Source organism: Bos indicus, chromosome 15 (genome assembly GCF_029378745.1).
Source record: "Bos indicus isolate NIAB-ARS_2022 breed Sahiwal x Tharparkar chromosome 15, NIAB-ARS_B.indTharparkar_mat_pri_1.0, whole genome shotgun sequence".
NCBI lineage: Eukaryota > Metazoa > Chordata > Mammalia > Artiodactyla > Bovidae > Bos > Bos indicus.
Window position 1 is genome coordinate 16,477,850 of NC_091774.1, and position 21,041 is coordinate 16,498,890.

General features: G+C 37.8%; 1 protein-coding gene across 5 annotated transcripts in view; it reads left to right on the forward strand.

Annotated features, from left to right (window-relative positions):
- Nucleotides 1-21,041, forward strand: part of CWF19L2 (CWF19 like cell cycle control factor 2) — a 144,760-nt gene that overhangs the window by 7,851 nt on the left and 115,868 nt on the right. For 4 of the 5 annotated variants that reach the window (XM_019975527.2, XM_070803356.1, XM_070803355.1 and 1 more), the window contains 2 exons: nucleotides 11,714-11,824; nucleotides 12,568-12,687. In XM_019975527.2, the coding sequence (XP_019831086.2) occupies nucleotides 11,714-11,824; nucleotides 12,568-12,687 (231 nt within the window). Of the gene's footprint in view, nucleotides 1-7,480; nucleotides 7,597-11,713; nucleotides 11,825-12,567; nucleotides 12,688-21,041 lie in introns of all 5 variants that reach the window. The other variant, XM_070803357.1, reaches the window with a different exon arrangement.

Consider the following 21,041-nt stretch of genomic DNA (forward strand, 5'->3'; position numbering starts at 1 on the left):
CAACTTGAGAGTAGAAGTAGGATAGAGGGATTGAGGAAATTGTGTAGATTTGAAACAACTTTGCTTAGGTAGTAATAGAAGCAAATGGGAACCCTTGAAGATCCATGTGAGACTGGAAAGCATGTCTTGACTGTCACAGTCTCTTGATTTTTTTTTTTTAACTTTTAAAATCAGTTTTGCTGAGGTATAATTTATAAATAATAAAATAATCCTCTAATAAGTCTACTGTTTAATTCTTATATCTGGTTAGCCCTATCAGTTAAGGTATAGAGCATTTCCATTCCCCATAAAGTTCCTCATGGCTCTTTGCAATCAGTTCTTCCTCACCCTCCCTCTTCTTTCTCACCCTCCCTCTTCTTCCTCCTCTCTGGCCAACGATAGGTCTGCTTTATCACTCTATAGATTTGTTTTCCCTATATTGGGATTCCATATAAATATTCACATGGGCTTCCCCGGTAGCTTAGGTGGTAAAGAATCCGCCTGCAATGCGGGAGACCCTGGTTCGATTTCTGGGTTGGAAAGATCCCCTGGAGGAGGGCACAGCAGCCCACTCTAGTGTTCTTGCTTAGAGAAGCCCATGGACAGAGGAGTCTGACGGGCTACAGTCCATGGGGTCACAAAGAGTGAGATATGACTGAGCGACTAAGCATAACACAGCTGCTGCTGCTGTTGCTGCTAAGTCGCTTCAGTCGTGTCTGACTCTGTGCGACCCCATAGATGGCAGCCCACCAGGCTCCACCATCCCTGGGATTCTCCAGCCAAGAACACTGGAGTGGGTTGCTATTTCCTTCTCCAATGCATGAAAGTGGAAAGTGAAAGTGAAGTCACTCAGTTGTGTCCAACTCTTCGTGACCGCATGGACTGCAGCCTACCAGGCTCTTCCATTCATGGGATTTTCCAGGCAAGAGTGGAGTGGGTTTCCATTGCCTTCTCCGAAGCATAACACAGCAGCAGCATAAATATTCATATATGGTTAATCCTTGAACAACATCAGTTTGGATTGTATAGGTGCATTTATATGTGGATCTTTTTTGAGAAATATATACTATAGTACTACATAATCCACAGTTGGTTGGTTAAATCTGCAGATGTGGACCTGTAGATACGGATGGCCAACTGTAAAGTTACATGTTCGTTTTCCACTGCACAGAGGGTAGGCACCTCTAAGCCCCACACTGTTCAAGGGTCGACTATAATACAATCTTTTTTATGTTGTGATTCTTTGGCTTGACGTTACATTTTTGCAACTCAAGTGATTGCATGTATCAGTATTTCTTTTCTCTTTTTTGCTATATTACAGTATGTAGATATACCATAATTTGCTTGTCTATTTTATCTGTTCAGAGTCATTTGAGTTGTTTTTTAGTTTGTGGCTAATATGACTAATATGCCAGCAAATTTGGAAAACTTAGTAGTGGCCACAGGACTGGAAAAGGTCAGTTTTCATTTGATCCCAAAGAAAGGCAATAATGTTAAAACCAGTGTGCAATTGCATTCCTCTCACTTGCTTGCAAAGTAATGCTGAAAATTCTCCAAGCTGGGTTTCAACAGTACATGAACCGAGAAGTTCCAGATGTTCAAGCTGGGTTTAGAAAAGGCAGAGGAACCAGAGATCAAATTGCCAACTTACATTGGATCATAGGAAAAGCAAGAGAATTCCAGAAAAACATCTACTTCTGCTTCATTGACTATGCTAAAGCTTTTGACTGTGTGGATCACAACAAACTGGAAAATTCTGAAAGAGATGGGAATACCAGACCAGCTGACCTGCCTCCTGTATATGCCAGTCAAGAAGCAACAGTTAGGACCAGATATGGAACAATTGACTGGTTCCAAATTGGGAAAGAAGTGCATTAAGGCTGTGTATTGTCACCCTGCTTATTTAACTTACATGCAGAGTACATCATGCGAAATGCCAGCCTGGATGAAGCACAAGCTAGAATCAAGATTACTGGGAGAAATATCAATAACCTCAGATATGCAGATGACACCACGCTTAAGGCAGAAAGTGAAGAAGTAAAGAGCCTCTTGAAACTGAAAGAGGAGAGTGAAAACATTGGCTTAAAGTTCAACATTCAGAAAACTAAGATCATGGCATCCGGTCCCATCACTTCATGGCAAATAGATGGGGGTATTCTTGCTGTGAAATCCCATGGGCAGAGGAGCCTAGTGAGCCATAGTCCATGGGATTGCAAAGAGTTGGGCCCAACTTAGTAACTAAAAAACACTGAATAAAGCTACTGTGAATGTTTACAAGTCTTTTTGTGGACATGTTTTTCTCTTGGAAAAATACCATTGTTTTCCAAAGTGTTTGGACCATTTTATACTCCTTCCAGCAGTTTATAAGAGTTCCAGTTATTCTGCATCTTGAAGAGCACTTGGAATATTCAGTCTTTGTAGTTTTCTAGCCATCCTACTGTGTGTAGTTATTTCATGTGATATTTCCTTGAAGATCAATGATGTGGAGCATTTATTTAAATCTTTATTGGCCATTCTGTTTTCTTTTATGAACTCCAGTTTATCAATTATGTTCTTTTACCATTAATTTCTCCTCATTACTGCTTTTGATGTCCTAACTTTTGTACATCTCAAGGTTGTGAAGATTTTTTCCTTTGTTTTTTTCAAGAAATTTTGTAGCTTTGGCTTTTTTGTCAGTAATTCATTTTGAGTAATTTTTGTTTATGGTATGTAGTAAGTGTCAAAGTTTAATTTTTTTCCATATGAATTTCCACATGTTCCAGCATCATTTGTTGAGAAGGCTAACCTTTCTCTGTTAAATTACTTAGGCTCCTGTGTTTTAAATACAATTGAGCATATATATTTGTGGGATAATTTCTAGACTCTTCTGTTCCGTTGACTTGCATGTCTCTCCTTGGTCTTAATTACGGCAATTCTAGGGTACGTCTTGGAATAAAGTAGTGTAAGTTCTATGATTTTGTTCTTTTTAAAAAGTGTTTTGGTACTCTAGGATATTTGCATTTTTAAAGTAAATTTTATAATCACTTATCATTTTCAGCAAAAGTGGCTACTGATGTTTTGATTGGAATTGTTTTGCATCAATAGATCGATTTTGAGACAATTAATATCTTAAAATAGAGTCATGCAACCCATCATGCATATGGTATATCTATCTTTCAAAGTTTTTAAAAATTTCTCTCACAGTTTTCTGATATTTTCAGTGTAGAGGTCTTACTATCATCTTTTGCTATATTTTTATATTTTATTTTCTTGGGGTGCTGTTGGAAATGGAATTAAAAATAAATTTTGTTTTTCTTGTATTGGCAGCTAGTATATGTCTTTACAATAGATTCTTGCATATTTGCCTGTATCTTGTCACCTTCCTAAATTCACAAGTACTAGTGTTAGCTTTTTTTGGTTGATTTCTTAGTATATGATTGTGTTATGTGTGAGTAAAGACACTTTTTTTTTCTTTCCAATCTCTATGCCTTTTACCTCATTTGTTAATATTTTATTTCACTAGCTAGGACTTCAGTATAGTGTTCAATAGAAGTGATGAGGCTGGACCTCCTTACCTGTTCCTTAAGTGGAAAGTATCTTTCACCTGAAAGCATGATGTTAGCTGTGGGCTTTTCATGTATGCCCTTTTAGATTAAGTAAATTCTTCTCTATTTTAATTTTTTTCTAAGAGTTGGTGTATTGAATAAGCATTGGATTTTGTCAAATTACTTTTACACATCTATTAATGTAATCATGATTTTTCTCTTTTATTCTGTTAACATGAAGAATTACATAGGTTAACTTTTTTAATGTAACAGGAAGCTGAATTCCTGGGATAAACACTGTTTGGTCATTTTTCTTTATAAAATATTTTATTTATATATATTTACATGTGAATTTTACTGAATATGTTTCTTTATGATTTGATTTGCCCACAGTTGGTTGAGAAGTTTTGCATCAGTGTTTATGAGGGATATTGGGTTTTAGTGTTAAGGGAATCCTGGCCTCACATATGAATTAGAAAAAAATTCCCTTTTCTTCTGTTTGTAGAAAAGTTTGTGTTAAGATTGGAGTGGCTTCTTCCTTAAATGATTGTTAAAGCTTACTAGTCAGACTGTTTGGGCCTAGTGTTTTCTTTGTGGGATGCTTAAAGTGCAAATTTAATTCTGTTAAAATCTGTATTAAATGTTTTCTCTTTATTCTTGAGTTATGGTAATTTAGATTTGCAAGGAATTTGTTTATGTCATCTAAATTGTTGAATTTACGTTCCCTCCTTTCATTCCTGATTTTAGCTATTTCTATTTTTCTTTGTTTTCTTGGTCAGTATAGTTTTAGGCTTATCAATTTTATTAATCATCTTTTTCAAAGAATTGCCTTTTAGTTTCATTGATTTTTCCATTTGTGTACATTCTGTTGATTTCCATTGTCTTTCTATTTCCATTTCTTTCTATTATATATTTTGTATTTCCTTTTCTTTTTCTAACTTCCTGAAGTGGGTACATAGGTCTTTCATTCTAAACATTTCTTATTTTCTAATTGAGTATTTATAATCTACAGATTTTTCTCCTAGCACTGTTATATCTCCATGTAACTGATTTTGGTGTTATATTTTCATCGTCATCCTTTTCAAAATATTTTCTAATTGACTATGTTATTTTTTAAACTTACAGACTGTGTATGAGTTTTAAATTTTTCCAGTAATTTGTGGATTTAACCCATTTCATTTTTGTTTCTGGCTTCAAATTTAATTCAGTTGTCATAAAACATACTATGTATAACTTATAGTTTTTTAAAAAAATTATGAGGCTGAGTTTATGGCTTAGCCTATGCTCTATCTTGGTGAAAATTTCTTATATAATTGAAATGTATGTATATTCAGTTGTATACTGAATATACATAGTTGTAGTGTTCTGTGAATGTCAACTTGGGAGAAAGTTTATTCATAGTGTAAAATCTCTGTGTTGTGAATTTGTCTTTCTTCTTCGGATTTTGTCAGTTTTACCTCATGTATTTTGAAGTCTTGTTAGGTAAATACACTTTTAGGATAGTTATATCTTGTTGATGAATTGATGATTATAATATCATGAAATGTTCCTCTTTATTTCTGATAATATTCTTCTTTAAGGCCTACTTCTGTCTCATGTTAATAAAGCCTTTTTAGTTGTGTTACTATTTTTGCTTTCATGGTATATCTTTTAAAAAAATTTTTTAGTTTTTTTTTTTTTTTTTAACTTTACAATATTGTATTGGTTTTGCCATATATCAACATGAAATCTGCCACAGGTATACATGTGTTCCCCATCCTGAACCCTCCTCCCTCCTCCCTCCCCATACCATCCCTCTGGGTCATCCCAGTGCACTAGCCCCAAGCATCCAGTATCGTGCATCGAACCTGGACTGGCGACTCGTTTCATATATGATATTATACATGTTTCAATGCCATTCTCCCAAATCATCCCACTCTGTCCCTCTCCCACAGAGTCCAAAAGACTGTTCTATACATCAGTGTCTCTTTTGCTTTCTCGTATACAGGGTTATTGTTACCATCTTTCTAAATTCCATATATATGCGTTAGTATACTGTATTAGTGGAAATTGATCAGCTAAATAAAAAGGCAAGCCTTAAATATAGACTGTCCATAAGAAATACACTTTCAATGTAAAATAAAGATATATCAAGGTATACAATAAAGATACAATAAAGATAAACTAAAAATTTTTAGTTTTAATGTATCTTTATTTTACATTGAAAGTGTATTTCTTGTGGACAGTCTATATTTAAGGCTTGCCTTTTTATTTAGCTGATCAATTTCTTCCTTTTAAATTAGGGAATTTTCTCCACTATATAATGTGATAGCCACATTGAGTTTTAAATTTTTAATCAAAATTTATTGAAGTTATCAGGTTGAAAGATCATTTCTTTAGTCTCACTAGCCAGATTTTTTTGTGTTCACAGACACATATGGCTAGATTAAGGTAAGGTAAGGTGAAGTCGCTCAGTCGTGTCTGACTCTCTGCGACTTCACATCTGTAGCCTACCAGGCTCTTCCATCCATGGGATTTTCCAGGCAAGAGTACTGGAGTGGGTTGCCATTTCCTTCGCCAGAGGATCTTCCTGACCCAGGGATTGAACCCAGGTCTCCTCCATTGTAGGCAGACGCTTTACCATCTGAGCAGCCAGGGAAGTCTCTATGGCTGGATTAGTGGCTACCATATTGGGTGGTTTAGATATAGAAAGATCCTATTAGACAGTGCTGAGATTATTTATGTTTAATATAATTATAGATATGTTTGAGTTTCTCTTCTTGCCAGTCCCTTTTCTATTTGTCCCATTTGTTTTTATTCCTTTTTCTCTTCTTTCTCTTAGCTTCATTTGGTTAGTTGTTTTTTTTAGCATTCTTCTTTTTTTTTTTTTTTTAACATGGTCCATGGAATTCTACAGGTCAGAATACTGGAGGGTAGCTGTTCCCTTCTCCAGGGGACCTTCCCAACCCAGGGATTGAACACGTATCTCCTGCCTTGCAGGAGGATTCTTTACCAGCTGAGCCACGACGGTTTTTTTTCCTAGGTTTTTTTCCCAGTCTATTTTAATTCTAGTTTTGTGGTTTCTCTGCTGATCTGGCAGTTTGTGAGCTCTGGAGATCTCTCTGCTTATGTGTGTGTGCTCAGTTGTATCTGACTCTTTGCAACTCCATGGACTGTAGCTCATCAGGCTTCTCTGTCTCTGGAATTTTCCAGGTATGAATACTGGAGCAGGTTGCCATTTCCTACCTCAGGGGATCTTCCCAACCTAGGGATCGAACCTGCATCTCTTGGATCTCCTGCATTGGCAAATGGATTCTTTACCATTGTTCTGCCGGAAATAGCATAATTGTTCCTTATATGGTAGTTATTCTAATAATTGTTTCTTACAAGGTAGTTATTCTTTGTGTATCCTTATGGACTTACATTGTAAATGTGTTCAGTTTGTTATTGAGTTAAAGACTACAGGGGTCTCATATAGTTTTCTAGAACTCTTTCTCTGTGTAGGTTCCTTTTCATGGATACTCTGTCTCAGTCATCATGAAGTTAAAATTCTATTTCTTTTAACTCAGTGAGATTGTCATACTGTGCTTGAATTACCTCTCCTTGTGCCTTTGTCTAGAAAGTGCCAGCACGCAAGAACCAGTAGAGTGTAATTGTAACATTCACTTGTTTCTCTTTTCTCAGTGATCATAGTCCTGCACAACTGAGAGTCAATGTCTAGAAACAGTTGTTTCTTATATTTTCTACTTTTGTTTTCTTTTCTGTATATTTCTAATCTGATGTGGCATTTATTTTTTTCATGACCAATGCAGAAGTCCTCAAGTACCTTGAGAAATATACATATTTTTATATATATATATATATATATACACATTACATGTAAAGCCTATATTTTACATATATAAATTTTATGAATTTTATGTGCATATATAACATATATATATATAAATATGTATATTTTCATTGGTGGCACTTTTCTGTCTTGGTTCTGTCTTTAGGCTTTGACTGTTAGGTGGGAAGAGGAGTGTGGTTAATTATGATGGCTACACATAAGAAGAGTCCTGGGACCTCTCTTAGGTCAAGAGTCACATTGATAGTTTATAAATTCTTCAAGGTAAGATGGAGAATTGAAATTAAAATCAGCAAGAGAACTTAGGTCATGGTGTTTGGGGAGGGGAACATAAATCATGCTGAAGTGGTGAGGTGAGTGAATAAGAGTGAAAATTAGCAACAAAATTAATACAGATGAAATGGAGGCAGGAGAGCTATACAGAATGGTCCATGTGTCATTGTTGTATAAAGGAGGAAGACTGTCAGCTGTGTCACATAGGCTTCTTTCATTCAGCGCCTGATATTTAATGCTTGGATGCAGGCTGCTGCCCAAAGTCTCTACCTTGAGTTGTTGGAAGAGTCAGTTCAGCTAATTTTAATGCACATTTATTGAATGCTGACTTTTTTGCCAGATACTTTCATATACGTGGGGAATATAAATATATAGAGTTCGAACTTTTGGGGAACTCATTAAGTAGAAACATACTTTCAGTATGTAATCTCATGATGCCATGGCATTTCAGGGTATTAGGGAAGAAGGATTTTATATGCAGGTTTATTGAGGAAATGACGCTGGAATTGAGATTTAAAGGATGAGTAAGAATCAACCTTGCACATAGGGGTGTGTGCGCACAAGGAATTGTGAGAGCAAAGGCATGGAAGTAAGAAAGAACATGGTATAAAAGTGTGTGCATGTATGTTTGTGTATATATGTATGTAAATTTAACTATAAGGAACTTAACAGTGTTAGATTCAGTTCAGTTCAGTTCAGTCGCTCAGTCGTGTCTGACTCTGTGACCCCATGAGTCACAGCACGCCAGGCCTCCCTGTCCATCACCAACTCCCGGAGTTTACCCAAACCAATGTCCATCGAGTCGGTGATGCCATACAGCCATCTCATCCTCTGTCGTCCCCTTCTCCTCCTGCCCCCAATCCCTCCCAGCATCAGGGTCTTTTCTAATGAGTCAACTCTTTGCATGAAGTGGCCAAAGTATTGGAGTTCCAGCTTCAGCATCGCTCTTTCCAATGAACACCCAGGACTGATCCCCTTTAGGATGGATTGGTTGGATCTCCTTGCAGTCCAAGGGACTCTCAAGAGTCTTCTCCAACGCAGTTCATCAGCATCAATTCTTAGGTGCTTAGCTTTCTTCACAGTCCAACTCTCACATCCATACATGACCACTGGAAAAACCATAGCCTTGACCAGATGGACCTTTGTTGGCAAAGTAATGACTCTGCTTTTGAATATGCTGTCTAGGTTGGTCATAACTTTCCTTCCAAGGAGTAAGCGTCTTTTAATTTCATGGTTGCAGTCACCATCTGCAGTGATTTTGGAGCCCAGAAAAATAAAGTCTGACACTGTTTCCACTGTTTCCCCATCTATTTCCCATGAAGTGATGGAACCAGATGCTATGATCTTCGTTTTCTGAATGTTGAGCTTTAGGCCAACTTTTCACTTTCCTCTTTCACTTTCATCAAGAGGCTTTTTAGTTCCTTTTCACTTTCTGCCATAAGGGAAGTGCATATCTGCATATCTGAGGTTATTGATATTTCTCCTGGCAATCTTGATTCCAGCTTGTGCTTCTTCCAGTCCAGCGTTTTTCATGATGTACTCTGCATATAAGTTAAATAAGCAGGGTGACAATATACAGCCTTGACGTTCTCCTTTTCCTATTTGGAACCAGTCTGTTGTTCCATGTCCAGTTCTAACTGTTGTTTCCTGACCTGCCTATAGGTTTCTCAAGAGGCAGGTCAGGTGGTCTGGTATTCCCATCTCTCAGAATTTTCCACAGTTTGTTGTGATCCACATAGTCAAAGCTTTGGCATAGTCAGTAAAGCAGAAATAGATGTTTTTCTGGAACTCTCTTGGTTCTTCGATGATCCAGCAGATGTTGGCAATTTGATCTCTGGTTCCTCTGCCTTATATAAAACAATAGATGAAGCTGTAGTGGTTGATAGGATTTTGTAAACCATGAAGTTTGGTTTATAGTAGTAATAGTAAATGTATCATCAAATTAGATTCATTTGTATTTATTAGAGAGCTTCAGAATAGCCGTTGGTTAATATAAAATATGTATAATGTAAAAGTAGTTAACTTTTCTTTCATGTAAAGGAAATCAGGTAGACAACTTAATGGTAGTGTGGCCTTCTGGGACCAAGGCTTCTAGTTTTGTCATGCTGTTGTCTTTAAAAAGTGCCTCTTAGATTACATAACAGTAGAGAGGATGCCCTCTTTTTCTTAACTTCTAGAACGTCCTACACAATACTTTCATTTCCACCTTATTGGAGATTTGATTAAGCCTTTACTTTCCAGGAAGGGAGGCATGTTACATCTTTAAATAAAATTGAATTTTATTGGTCAGAAGGAAGAGGAGTAAAAGTAGTCTTTATGACAGGTAGTCAGAGAAGAGTAGTACTGTGACCAGATGTGCCCTTTACATTACTCTAAATGTATTTAGAGTGGGAGTTGGAGAATGAAAGGGAGCAGGAAAGACAGGGGTTATGGAGACTAATTTGGTTTTTCCAGATGAGAAATAAGCAGATCTGATCTAGGGCTGTTGCTTTAAGGATGGGGAGGAAAGAGTATATATTAGTTGGAACTATTGATTGTAGGTAACAGAAACCAAATGTAAATTGATTTCAGGTCACTTCAGTTGCTCATTTGTGTCCAACTCTTTGCGACCCAATGGACTGCAGCACGCCAGGCTTCCCTGTCCATTACCAACTCCTGGAGTTTTCTCAAACTCATGTCCATCAAATCCATGATGCCATCCAACCATCTCATCCTCTGTTGTCCCCTTCTCCTCCTGCCTTCAATCTTGCTTAGCATCAGCGTCTTTTCCAATGAGTCAGTTCTTTGGATCAGGTGGCCAAAGTATTGGAGCTTCAGCTTCAACATCAGTCCTTCCATTGATTATTCACGACTGATCTCCTTTAGAATGGACTGGTTGGATCTCCTTGCCGTCCAAGGGACTCTCAAGAGTCCCAACACCACTGCTCAAAAGCATCAATTCTTCAGTGCTTGGCTTTCTTTATAGTCCAACTCTCACATCCATACATGACTACTGGAAAAACCATAGCTTTGACTAGATGGACCTTTGTTGGTAAAGTAATGTCTCTGCTTTTGAATATGCTTTCTAAGTTGGTCATAACTTTTCCTCCAAGGAGCAAGTGTCTTTTAATTTCATGGCTTCAGTTGCCATCTGCAGTGATTTTGGAGTCCCCCAAAATAAAGTCTATCACTGTTTCCATTTTTTCCCATGTATTTTCCATGAAGTGATGGGACCAGATGCCATGATCTTAGTTTTTTGAATGTTGAGTTTCAAGCTAACTTTTTCACTCTCCTCTTTCACTTTCATCACTATTAAAGCAGCAGAGTCTCATAGGACATATAGCAGTGCAGGTGGGTTTTAGGAAATACCTGGACCTAGAGTCATGAATGCTTTAATGAGTCTTCTATCTTCCTTTTCTTCCCCTCTTAGTTCTGTTTTTGTTTTTCTTGATACTGATAAATTTTTGCTGAATTCTGTGCCTCATGGTAGAAATGGTCTCTGCCACAGTCTTTCCAGTTCTCCTTAGTTATAGAGTAAACCATTTCAGATTTCTGGAGAGTGACTAAGATTGAAATCAGTTGGTTTAGGTAACAACTTCTGAAACAGTCAGTTCTGGCCAGGGGTGGAGGTGGATCCCATGATGGTCATTTGATGTTCACTGTATGGTATAGTTTGGAAATCTTTTCGAAATACAGTAGTAGGTTTAGATGGCAGGGGCAAGATGATCCTGAAACTTCTGACTTGGGGAAGTGGGTGGGTAGTGATGCTTAATTCAAATATATAGGAAGAGGCACAAGTATTGTAGAAGTATATGCTGGGTTTACTTTTTGTTCTTACTGAGTTCAGCGTGGCATTTAAATATTGTAGGCAGTTGTTTAAATTATTGAAACTTAGGGTTTATAAATTAGAAAGGTGTCAGCATAATTGGTGGTAGTTTAAGCCATGAGAATGGATTTAATTCCCCAAGAGGAATATTTAGAGATTAGAAAGTATAGTGGGCAAAGACTGGAAACCCAAATAAGGTTGGTATTTTAGGGATGAGAAAAAATGAAAGAGTGCAACTACACAGAGTTTTTATATGAAACTATGTAAATTTGAGAATTTTACTTATATTCTAAATATTCTTAGAGCTCTGAAGATGAGTGGGTTGAGGCTGTTCCCTCCCAGACTCCTGGCAAGGAAAAGGCCTGGAAGATTAAAGATGAAAAGTTAGAAAAAGAAGATAATCAGATTATTCAGGTAAGCCACCTGATTTTAAACAAGTGTGAACTTACAAGAGTAGGTTAATGTTAAAATGAAATTAGTATAATTTCTTCAGTAGAAAAATTAGACTTTGTAAACAGTAAAAATTTACAAGTAATTTAGCAATAACGCAATCTGCTGAGCTTTTGAACTTCGTTTCTTCTCCTGTGGGAAAGTTAGCATTTATCCCTAGTCTAGTCTCTCAGGGTTTTCTGCTTCTGATTGTTGACAGGGAAGTGGTACTTCTCCCCTTATGTACTTGAAGCTTTGTACTGTTATATCTATCTGACCTTTCTATAGTTAGTGGAGTTCAAGTCACAGTTTTTCCCTTCACTGCATGCCAAAATTTTATTAGCAATGCTCTTAGTTGAATAGGTCACAGTTTTGGGTTATAGTTCATATGCCAAAGAAGACTGTTATTTTTATATTGTTAGCAACAGTGAAGAAAGAAAGGTGGGAAGAACTAATGTCTGAGTGCCTGTTTTGTATCAGGCATTGAGCTAGATGCCTTAAGTCAGTTTCTTGTTAACTCCTTACAGCATTCCTGAAATGTAGGTGTTTTTACCCATTTTTACAGGGAAGAGTTATGGCTTACAGAGACTAAGAAACTTGCTAATAAATTATACAGCCATGTGTCTTTAATCCAGGTTTCAATGCCCCTAGGATCTCTAAAATTTATTACTAAATGTTTAGTGTTGTTCTAATCAATTTATACTGAAGTGACTTCTTTTTCTTAATAGAGGGATGAATGGATGACTGTTGATTTTATGTCTGTTAAAACTGTGTCGTCATCATCACTCAAAGCTGAAAAGGAAGCTGCAAGGAAAACACAGCAAGAGAAAACCCAGGCACTTGAACAGGTAAGAGAATATTTAAAATACTTTACCTTTCTAATTTGCCTTTAAGTGATACACATGTATATAAATGCAGTTTTACTTGTAAGATATTATTTTTTGTGGTATTTAATAAAATCAGTGGGAACAACTATGAAATGTGATATAAGTTCTTTAAAAATTTTTTTTTGCCAGAAATAAGTATAAATGTATGTTGTATTTATAATTCTAGGGCATATATGGCTGAGTATAGAATTTGGTTTACAGCTTTGATTTATAAGGGTTTAGGACTTGAACCATGTTATATATGTGGTCTGAAAATCTTTGAGGTGAGAATTTAAAGTATTCTTGAGTTAGTAGTGCCTTGAAGTGATTGGCAAAAGTAACTATCGGTCCTTTCTAGGGGATGACCCTATCAACTTAGGCCTCACATGTCTCTCAGAAACAAGTTCTATGGCATTGAAGGTCATAAGCTAAAATCATAAAATACATGAAAATGTAATGATGGTCCGTAAATGAGATTGACTTGAAACAATAAACAACAGATGAATCGATAAGGAAGTTGTGGTACATATAAACAATGAAATATTCAGTTCAGTTCAGTTGCTCAGTCATGTCCGACTCTTTGTGACCCCATGAATCACAGCACGCCAGGCCTCCCTGTCCATCACCAACTCCTGGAATTCACTCAAAGTCACGTCCATCGAGTCGTTGATGCCATCCAGCCATTTCTCATCTTCTGTCATCCCCTTCTCCTCCTGCCCCCAATCCCTCCCAGCATCAGAGTCTTTTCCAGTGAGTCAACTCTTTGCATGAGGTGGCCAAAGTACTGGAGTTTCAGCTTTAGCATCATTGCTTCCAAAGAAATCCCAGGGCTGATCTCCTTCAGAATGGACTGGTTGGATCTCCTTGCAGTCCAAGGGACTCTCAAGAGTCTTCTCCAACACCACAGTTCTAAAGCATCAATGCTTCGGCGCTCAGCTTTCTTCACTCTCCAACTCTCACATCCATACGTGACCACTGGAAAAACCATAGCCTTGACTAGACAGACCTTTGAACTCAGCTATAAAAAGGAGCACATTTGAGTTAGTTCTAATGAGGTGGATGAATCTGGAGCCTATTATACAGAGTGAAATAAGTCAGAAAGAGAAAGACATATACTGTATGTTAATGCATGTATGCAGAATTTAGAAGACAGTACTGATAATCCTCAGAGAAGGCAATGGCACCCCACTCCAGTACTCTTGCCTGGAAAATCCCATGGATGGAGGAGCCTGGTGGGCTGCAGTCCTTGGGGTCGTGAAGAGTCGGACACGACTGAGCGACTTCACTTTCCCTTTTCACTTTCATGCATTGGAGAGGGAAATGGCAACCCACTCCAGTGTTCCTACCTGGAGAATCTCAGGGATGGGGGAGCTGGTGGGCTGCCATCTATGGGGTTGCACAGAGCTGGACACGACTGAGTGACTTAGCAGCAGCAGCAGCAGCAACCGATGATCCTACTTGCAGGGCATCAAAGGAGACACAGATTTTGGACTCAGTGGCAGAAGGCGAGGGTGGGATGATGTGAGAGAATAGCATTGAAACATGTACGTTACCATATGTAAAATAGATGACCAGTGCAGGTTTGATGCATGAAGCAGCACACTCAATGCCAGTGGTGCTCTGGGACAACCCAGAGGGATGGGGTGCGGAGGGAGGTGGGAGGGGGGTTCAGGCTAAGGGGAGACACATGTATACCTGTGGTTGATTCATGTTGATGTATGACAGAAGCCATCACAATATTGTAAAGTAATTATCCTCCAATTCATTGATTTTTTAGAAAAGAAATAAATATCTATACCAATAAAAAAACACTAAGCAACAGAATCAGCCCCATATCTGATCTAAAACCTTTTATCTTTTGGAATATTTAATAGCTTTATATAGTAACAGCAGGAATAGGAAATATGAATATGGGATAAAATATTAATAACATGGATTTGAGACAGAGCCAGTACGAACTTGTAGAAATGACAAATATGAGAGTTGAAATTAGAAAACTTGTAAATGGTCAAACAACAAACAGCTGAACACAGTATTAGATAACAAGAACAAGAAAATAGTCTTTAAGAATTTACCTTGAGAGCTACTGTATAGCACAAGGAACTCTGCTCAGTGTTGTATGGTAGCCTGGGTGAAAGGGGAGTTTGGGCGAGAATGGATACATGTGTATGTATGGCTGGGTCCCTTTGATGTTCACCTGAAATTTGTCACAGCATTGTTTGTAAATCAGCTTTACCCTAATACAAAATAAAAAGTTTTAAAAAAAGAATTTACCTTGAATGCCACATAGAGGCACAAATAAATGAAAACTGTGAAGGAGTGATCGTGAAGTCCTGTGATCAATTTTTTTTGTTTTGTTTTGTTTTTTTTCCCCCTCAGTTCTGTTTTAATTTTGAAAATGTTGGTGTGGTAATCTGTATTGGCTTTATAATTAAGGAGCTGTCCATTTGGAACTTCGGGGCCAGGCATTTTTGGAACACCTTTATTTCTGTTTTGTCTCTGAGTCAGACCTGAAGAAGTTGGGACTCAAGGGGAAGGTAGCATAGGGAGATATCCAGTGGATAGTAGAGCAAGAGAGAGGAGTTGTATGACGTCAGGAAGTTGATTTTACCCATTGCTGTTACATGCTTGCTTCTGAAATCATGCTCTGCTCTTTGTAGGCATGAACAGTCTGGCCTGTTAGGGTATCACTGGCTTAGGATCTTAGGTTTTGCACGTATTCAAGCCTGTTCTCTATATCAATAGAACGTAGTAAACTCTTCAGTATTTTTAAGTAGATCGAAATAGTAATTAGTTTTTCTTAGAAATACTATTACAGAAAACCTTTCCTTTCCTAAGAAACTGTAGTACTTTGACATGCTTATCAACTTTCTAGCACTGAATTTGGAGAAGGCAGTGGCACCCCACTCCAGTACTCTTGCCTGGAAAATCCATGGACAGAGGAGCCTGGTAGGCTGCAGTCCATGGGGTTGCTAAGAGTTGGACACGACTGAGCGACTTCACTTTCACTTTTTACTTTCATGCGTTGGAGAAGGCAATGGCAGCCCACTCCAGTGTTCTTGCCTGGAGAATTCCAGGGATGGGGGAGCCTGGTGGGCTGCCATCTATAGGGTCGCACAGAGTCGGACACGACTGAAGTGACTTAGCAGCAGCAGCACTGAATAACAGGCTTTCTAATTAATATAATCTTTTCTTAAAAATTCTTATATATAAACTTCTCTGATTCAAGTAACTTAGCATCTGTTGATCTGCTCATTTGATAATGTAGTTTTTGTCTTTTGCACCTGTATCATTGTTTTCACTCCTGTTCCTGCTCCTCTAGTTTGAATGCCAGTTGTTAGTTGTATGTCTTCTCCTCTCTGCCTCATTTATGTCCTCTCTGCTGGACCTGAGTTAGTATGTGTAGTGACTGAGGAGAGCCCCTGAAACTAGGAAACATACAAGGTTAAATATTATTGTGGTTCAGGCCATGGTTTAACTCTTGCCTGGGCAGTTACAATAACACCCCCCCCCTTTTTTTTTTCCCAGCAGCCTTGCACCTGATGTCAGATTAACTTTTTCAGAGTACAGCTTCTGTCATGGTCTTATTACTCTGTTTAGAAGTCTTCAGTGATTCAAGTTAATGAGAATGTGTCTTTGCCATTTCTAGTATTTCCTTTTCCACAGATGAAGCTCTGCTAGTGGTGTTTTGTGCTCTACCCTCCTTTCTCATTCTGTCCTTGAGGATATGAAGTACTTTTTCTATTAGAAAATTTGCAAAGAATAAACTGGGCATGCTTGGCTTAGCCCTGCCTTTCCTTCTTATGGAACAGACTGCAGAGATTGTGTGGCGAATGAGATGATGTGGGGGTTCAGTTCAGTTCAGTTCAGTTCAGTCGCTCAGTCGTGTCTGACTCTTTGCTACCCCGTGAATCGCAGCATGCCAGGCCTCCCTGTCCATCACCAACTCCTGGAGTTCACTGAGCCTCATGTCCATCGAGTCAGTGATGCCATCCAGCCATCTCATCCTCTGTCGTCCCCTTCTCCACCTGCCCCCAATCCCTCCCAGCATCAGAGTCTTTTCCAATGAGTCAACTCTTCGCATGAGGTGGTCAAAGTACTGGAGTTGCAGCTTTAGCATCATTCCCTCCAAAGAAATCCCAGGGCTGATCTCCTTTAGAATGGACTGGTTGGATCTCCTTGCAGTCCAAGGGACTCTCAAGAGTCTTCTCCAACACCACAGTTCAAAAGCATCAATTCTTCAGCGCTCAGCCTTCTTCACAGTCCAACTCTCACATCCATACATGACCACAGGAAAAACCATAGCCTTGACTAGACGGACCTTTGTTGGCAAAATAATGTCTCTACTTTTGAATATGCTATCTAGGTTGGTCATAACTTTCCTTCCAAGGAGTAAGCATCTTTTAATTTCATGGCTGCAGTCACCATCTGCAGTGATTTGTTCATCACATTCTACACCTGGGAAAGTCTGCCTCATTGCGGGGTTCAGTTAACAGATGCATTTGGTGTCCACTGAAAGAAAAATTCCACTTTAGCCTTCATTAACAATAAAGGTTGGAGAAGGCAATGGCACCCCACTGCAGTACTCTTGCTTGGAAAATCCCATGGACAGAGGAGCCTGGTGGGCTGCAGTCCATGGGGTCGCTAGGATTCGGATATGACTGAGTGACTTCAGTTTCACTTTTCCCTTTCATGCATTGGAGAAGGAAATGGCAACCCACTCCAGTGTTCTTGCCTGGAGAATCCCAGGGACGGGGGAGCCTGGTGGGCTGTCATCTCTGGGGTCTCACAGAGTCGGACATGACTGAAGCAACTTAGCAGCAACAATAAAGGTGATTTTTGTCTTTTATTTCTTTTTCTTTTGTGTGTGTATGTTTGTGTGTGTGTGAGTGAGTGTTTGTTTCTTACCTTGCTCAGAGCCTAGATTGAAAAGAAAGGAGCTATATTTATTGTTCTTTTTTAAAGACCTCAAAATGCTGCCTGCAAATGGAGTCCAAACAGATTGGACTCTTTTCTTTTGGGTGATTTGCACTTCAACCAAAATAGTTAATTACTTTGTGTTTTTCTGCAATTTCCTGTCTCGGAATTTTTGTTCATCTGGATTTTTCTAAGTACATGCCCTCTATGTCTCTATGGCTGCATCTTGTTTATCCTTCAAGGCTTAACTTGATATATATGATGAAATTCTTACTATTTCTCTTGATTGAAATAAATCTCTTCTTCCTTTATGTTTCCATAGTACTTTATTTGTTCCTTTACTTTCTAGTACTTGCAGTTTTCTATAAAGTGCTCTAATTTAATAGTCTTATTTTACTTCCCTTATGAGATTATACACTTTTTAGAAAACTATATGTGCTGCTTTATTCCTTTTATACATTTGAAAGGGAAGAATATTTAATATTCTTTTACCCATGAATTTATTTTGCTGCCTTGTAAATACCTGGATTTAGTCCTAATGTTTCATAACCTGTAGTAATTTTTGATTTTTGCTTAGGTAAAAATTCAGATTATTGTTCAGGAGTAAATCATCTAGATAATGAGTGAGACTGGCCAGTTTTCAAACATCCACAGACCAGTTTGAGTATGTTATGCCTGGCACATCATGTTAGTCTCTTGTTTCTTTCTTCAGATGATGGTTAGCATTTTAATTTTTAAAAATTTTTGTAATTGGTATTTAAAAGCTTTATTGTGCTTTTACTTTAATTTTATTTTTTATTGAAGTGTGGTTTATATTCATTATTAGTTTCAGGTGTGCAACATTGTGATTCAGTATTTTTGTAGTTTATGAAACAGTGGCTATACTTCCCTGTGCTCTACAATATGTCCTGTAGTTTATTTTGTACATAGTAGTTTGTACATCTTAATTCCCTACCCCTGTTGAACCTCTTGACATTACCTTTCCTTACTGATGACACTAGTTTGTTCTGTGAGTCTGTTTCTGTTATTCATTTATTTCACACATAAGTAATAACTGCAGTGTTTGTCTTTCTCTGCCTTGGCTTATTTCACTAAACATGATATGCTGTAGGTTCATCCATGTTTTTGCAAATGGCAGAATTTCATTCTTTTCATACAGTTGAGTAATATTCCAGTATGTGTGTGTGTATCACAACTTGTTTATCCATTCATCTATTGATGGATACTTAGCTTTCTTCAATATTTTGACGGTAGTGAACAATTCTGATATGAACATTGGAGTACATATGTCTTTTTGAATTAGTCTTTCATTTTCTTTGAATATATACCCAGGAATGCAATTTCTGGATCATATAGTAATTTTGTTTTTATTTTTTTTGAGGAACATTCATACTGTATTCCATAGTGGCTGTCTCAATTTACATTCTTTCCTAGAATGTACTAGGATTCTTCTTTCTCTGCATCACCAACACGTTATTTGTGGTCTTTTTGAGAAAGTGAAGAGGAACTAAAAAGCCTCTTGATGAAAGTGAAAGAGGAGAGTGAAAAAGTTGGCTTAAAGCTCAACATTCAGAAAATGAAGATCATGGCATCTGGTCCCATCACTTCATGGGAAATAGATGGGGAAACAGTGGAAACAGTGTCAGACTTTATTCTTTTGGGCTCCAAAATCACTGCAGATGGTGACTGCTGCCATGAAATTAAAAGACGCTTATTCCTTGGAAGGAAAGTAATGACCAACCTAGATAGCATATTGAAAAGCAGAGACATTGCTTTGCCAACAAAGGTCCATCTAGTCAAAGCTATGGTTTTTCCAGTGGTCACGTATGGATGTGAGAGTTGGACTGTGAAGAAAGCTGATCGCTGCAGAATTGATGCTTTTGAACTGTGGTGTTGGAGAAGACTCTTGAGAGTCCCTTGGACTGCAAGGAGATTCAACTAGTCCATTCTGAAGAAGATCAGCCCTGGGTTTTCTTTGAAAGGAATGATGCTAAAGCTGCAACTCCAGTACTTTGGCCACCTCATGTGAAGAGTTGACTCATTGGAAAAGACTCTGATGCTGGGAGGGATTGAGGGCCGGAGGAGAACGGGATGACAGAGGATGAGATGGCTGGATGGTATCACCGACTCGATGGATGTGAGTCTGAATGAACTCCGGGAGTTGGCGATGGACAGGGAGGCCTGGCGTGCTTCGATTCCTGGGGTCGCAAAGAATCGGACATGACTGAGCGACTGAACTGAACTGATGATAGCCATTTTAACAGATGTGAAGTGACATCTCATTGTGATTTTGATTTGCAGTTCCACAGTGGTTAGTGATGTTGAGCATTTTGTCTTGTGCGTGTGTGCTAGCTGTGTTTTGGCACACATAGGCGTTTGGAAAAATGTCTATTCAGGTCTTCTGACCGTTTTTTAATTGAGTGGTTTACTTTTTGATATTGAGTTGTAAGAATTGTTTGTATATTTTAGATATTAACCTGTTGTCAAAAATATTATTTGCAAATGATATGACCAATATTTTATTTTAGAGATTGATTCTGTTGATATATTTTATTTCCATGTCATTCCTTTTACTTACTCAGTAGTCTTTGATAATCTAACTCTGCCGTTTTGTAAATTTCCATTCCACTTTTGTTGTTTTTCACTCTTACAAACTATTACAAGCAGTGCTAAATTTCTCCATAGTACATATTTAGAAGTGAAATTGCTAAGTTATGAAGTATGCATGTATTTTCTTTACAGACACTTGCAAAGACATAGTATCTGTGTATTGTCCCTGAACAATGTATGTTTCTTTACCATACTTAGTGTCTGTATTGTCATACTTAATTTTTGTCATGCTGATTAATGTGTAAGAAATTGTATTTTGTGCATTAATATGCATTCCTCTGACTACTAGGGAAGATCTCTTCATTGTTTTCTTCTGTCATTTAGATTTCTCATAGTATGAGCTGCCTATTTATGTTTTCTGTTAATTTTTGTTCTGGGGTTGTCTTTTTCTTACTGATAGTAGTTCTATATATATTCAGTCGTGTGTCTTTTTTATACTTTCAGGTAGTATCTCATAATTTGTATTACTTGTCAGTTGTCCACCTCAGTATGTAATTTTAGTCTTTGTTATCCTGTTGAGTATCTGATGCGTATCTCTTTGAGTGTCTGAGAGCACTGGAAGGAATTTCTTGATTGTAGATACTAGGTATGTTATAGTAGACTAAAAAAGGAGGTGACAGAATCTTTTTGTATACACTATAAGAAGTCAAATCATACTACTTTGTTTATCCCTCCAAGTTAACCTTTAACTAAAATTTTTTGTTTGTTTTTTATTTTTTTCTATTTTTTGGCTTGCAGCACGTGAGATCTTAGTTATCAGACAAGGGATTGAACTTGCTTACTCTGCAGTGGAAACGTGATATCTTAAC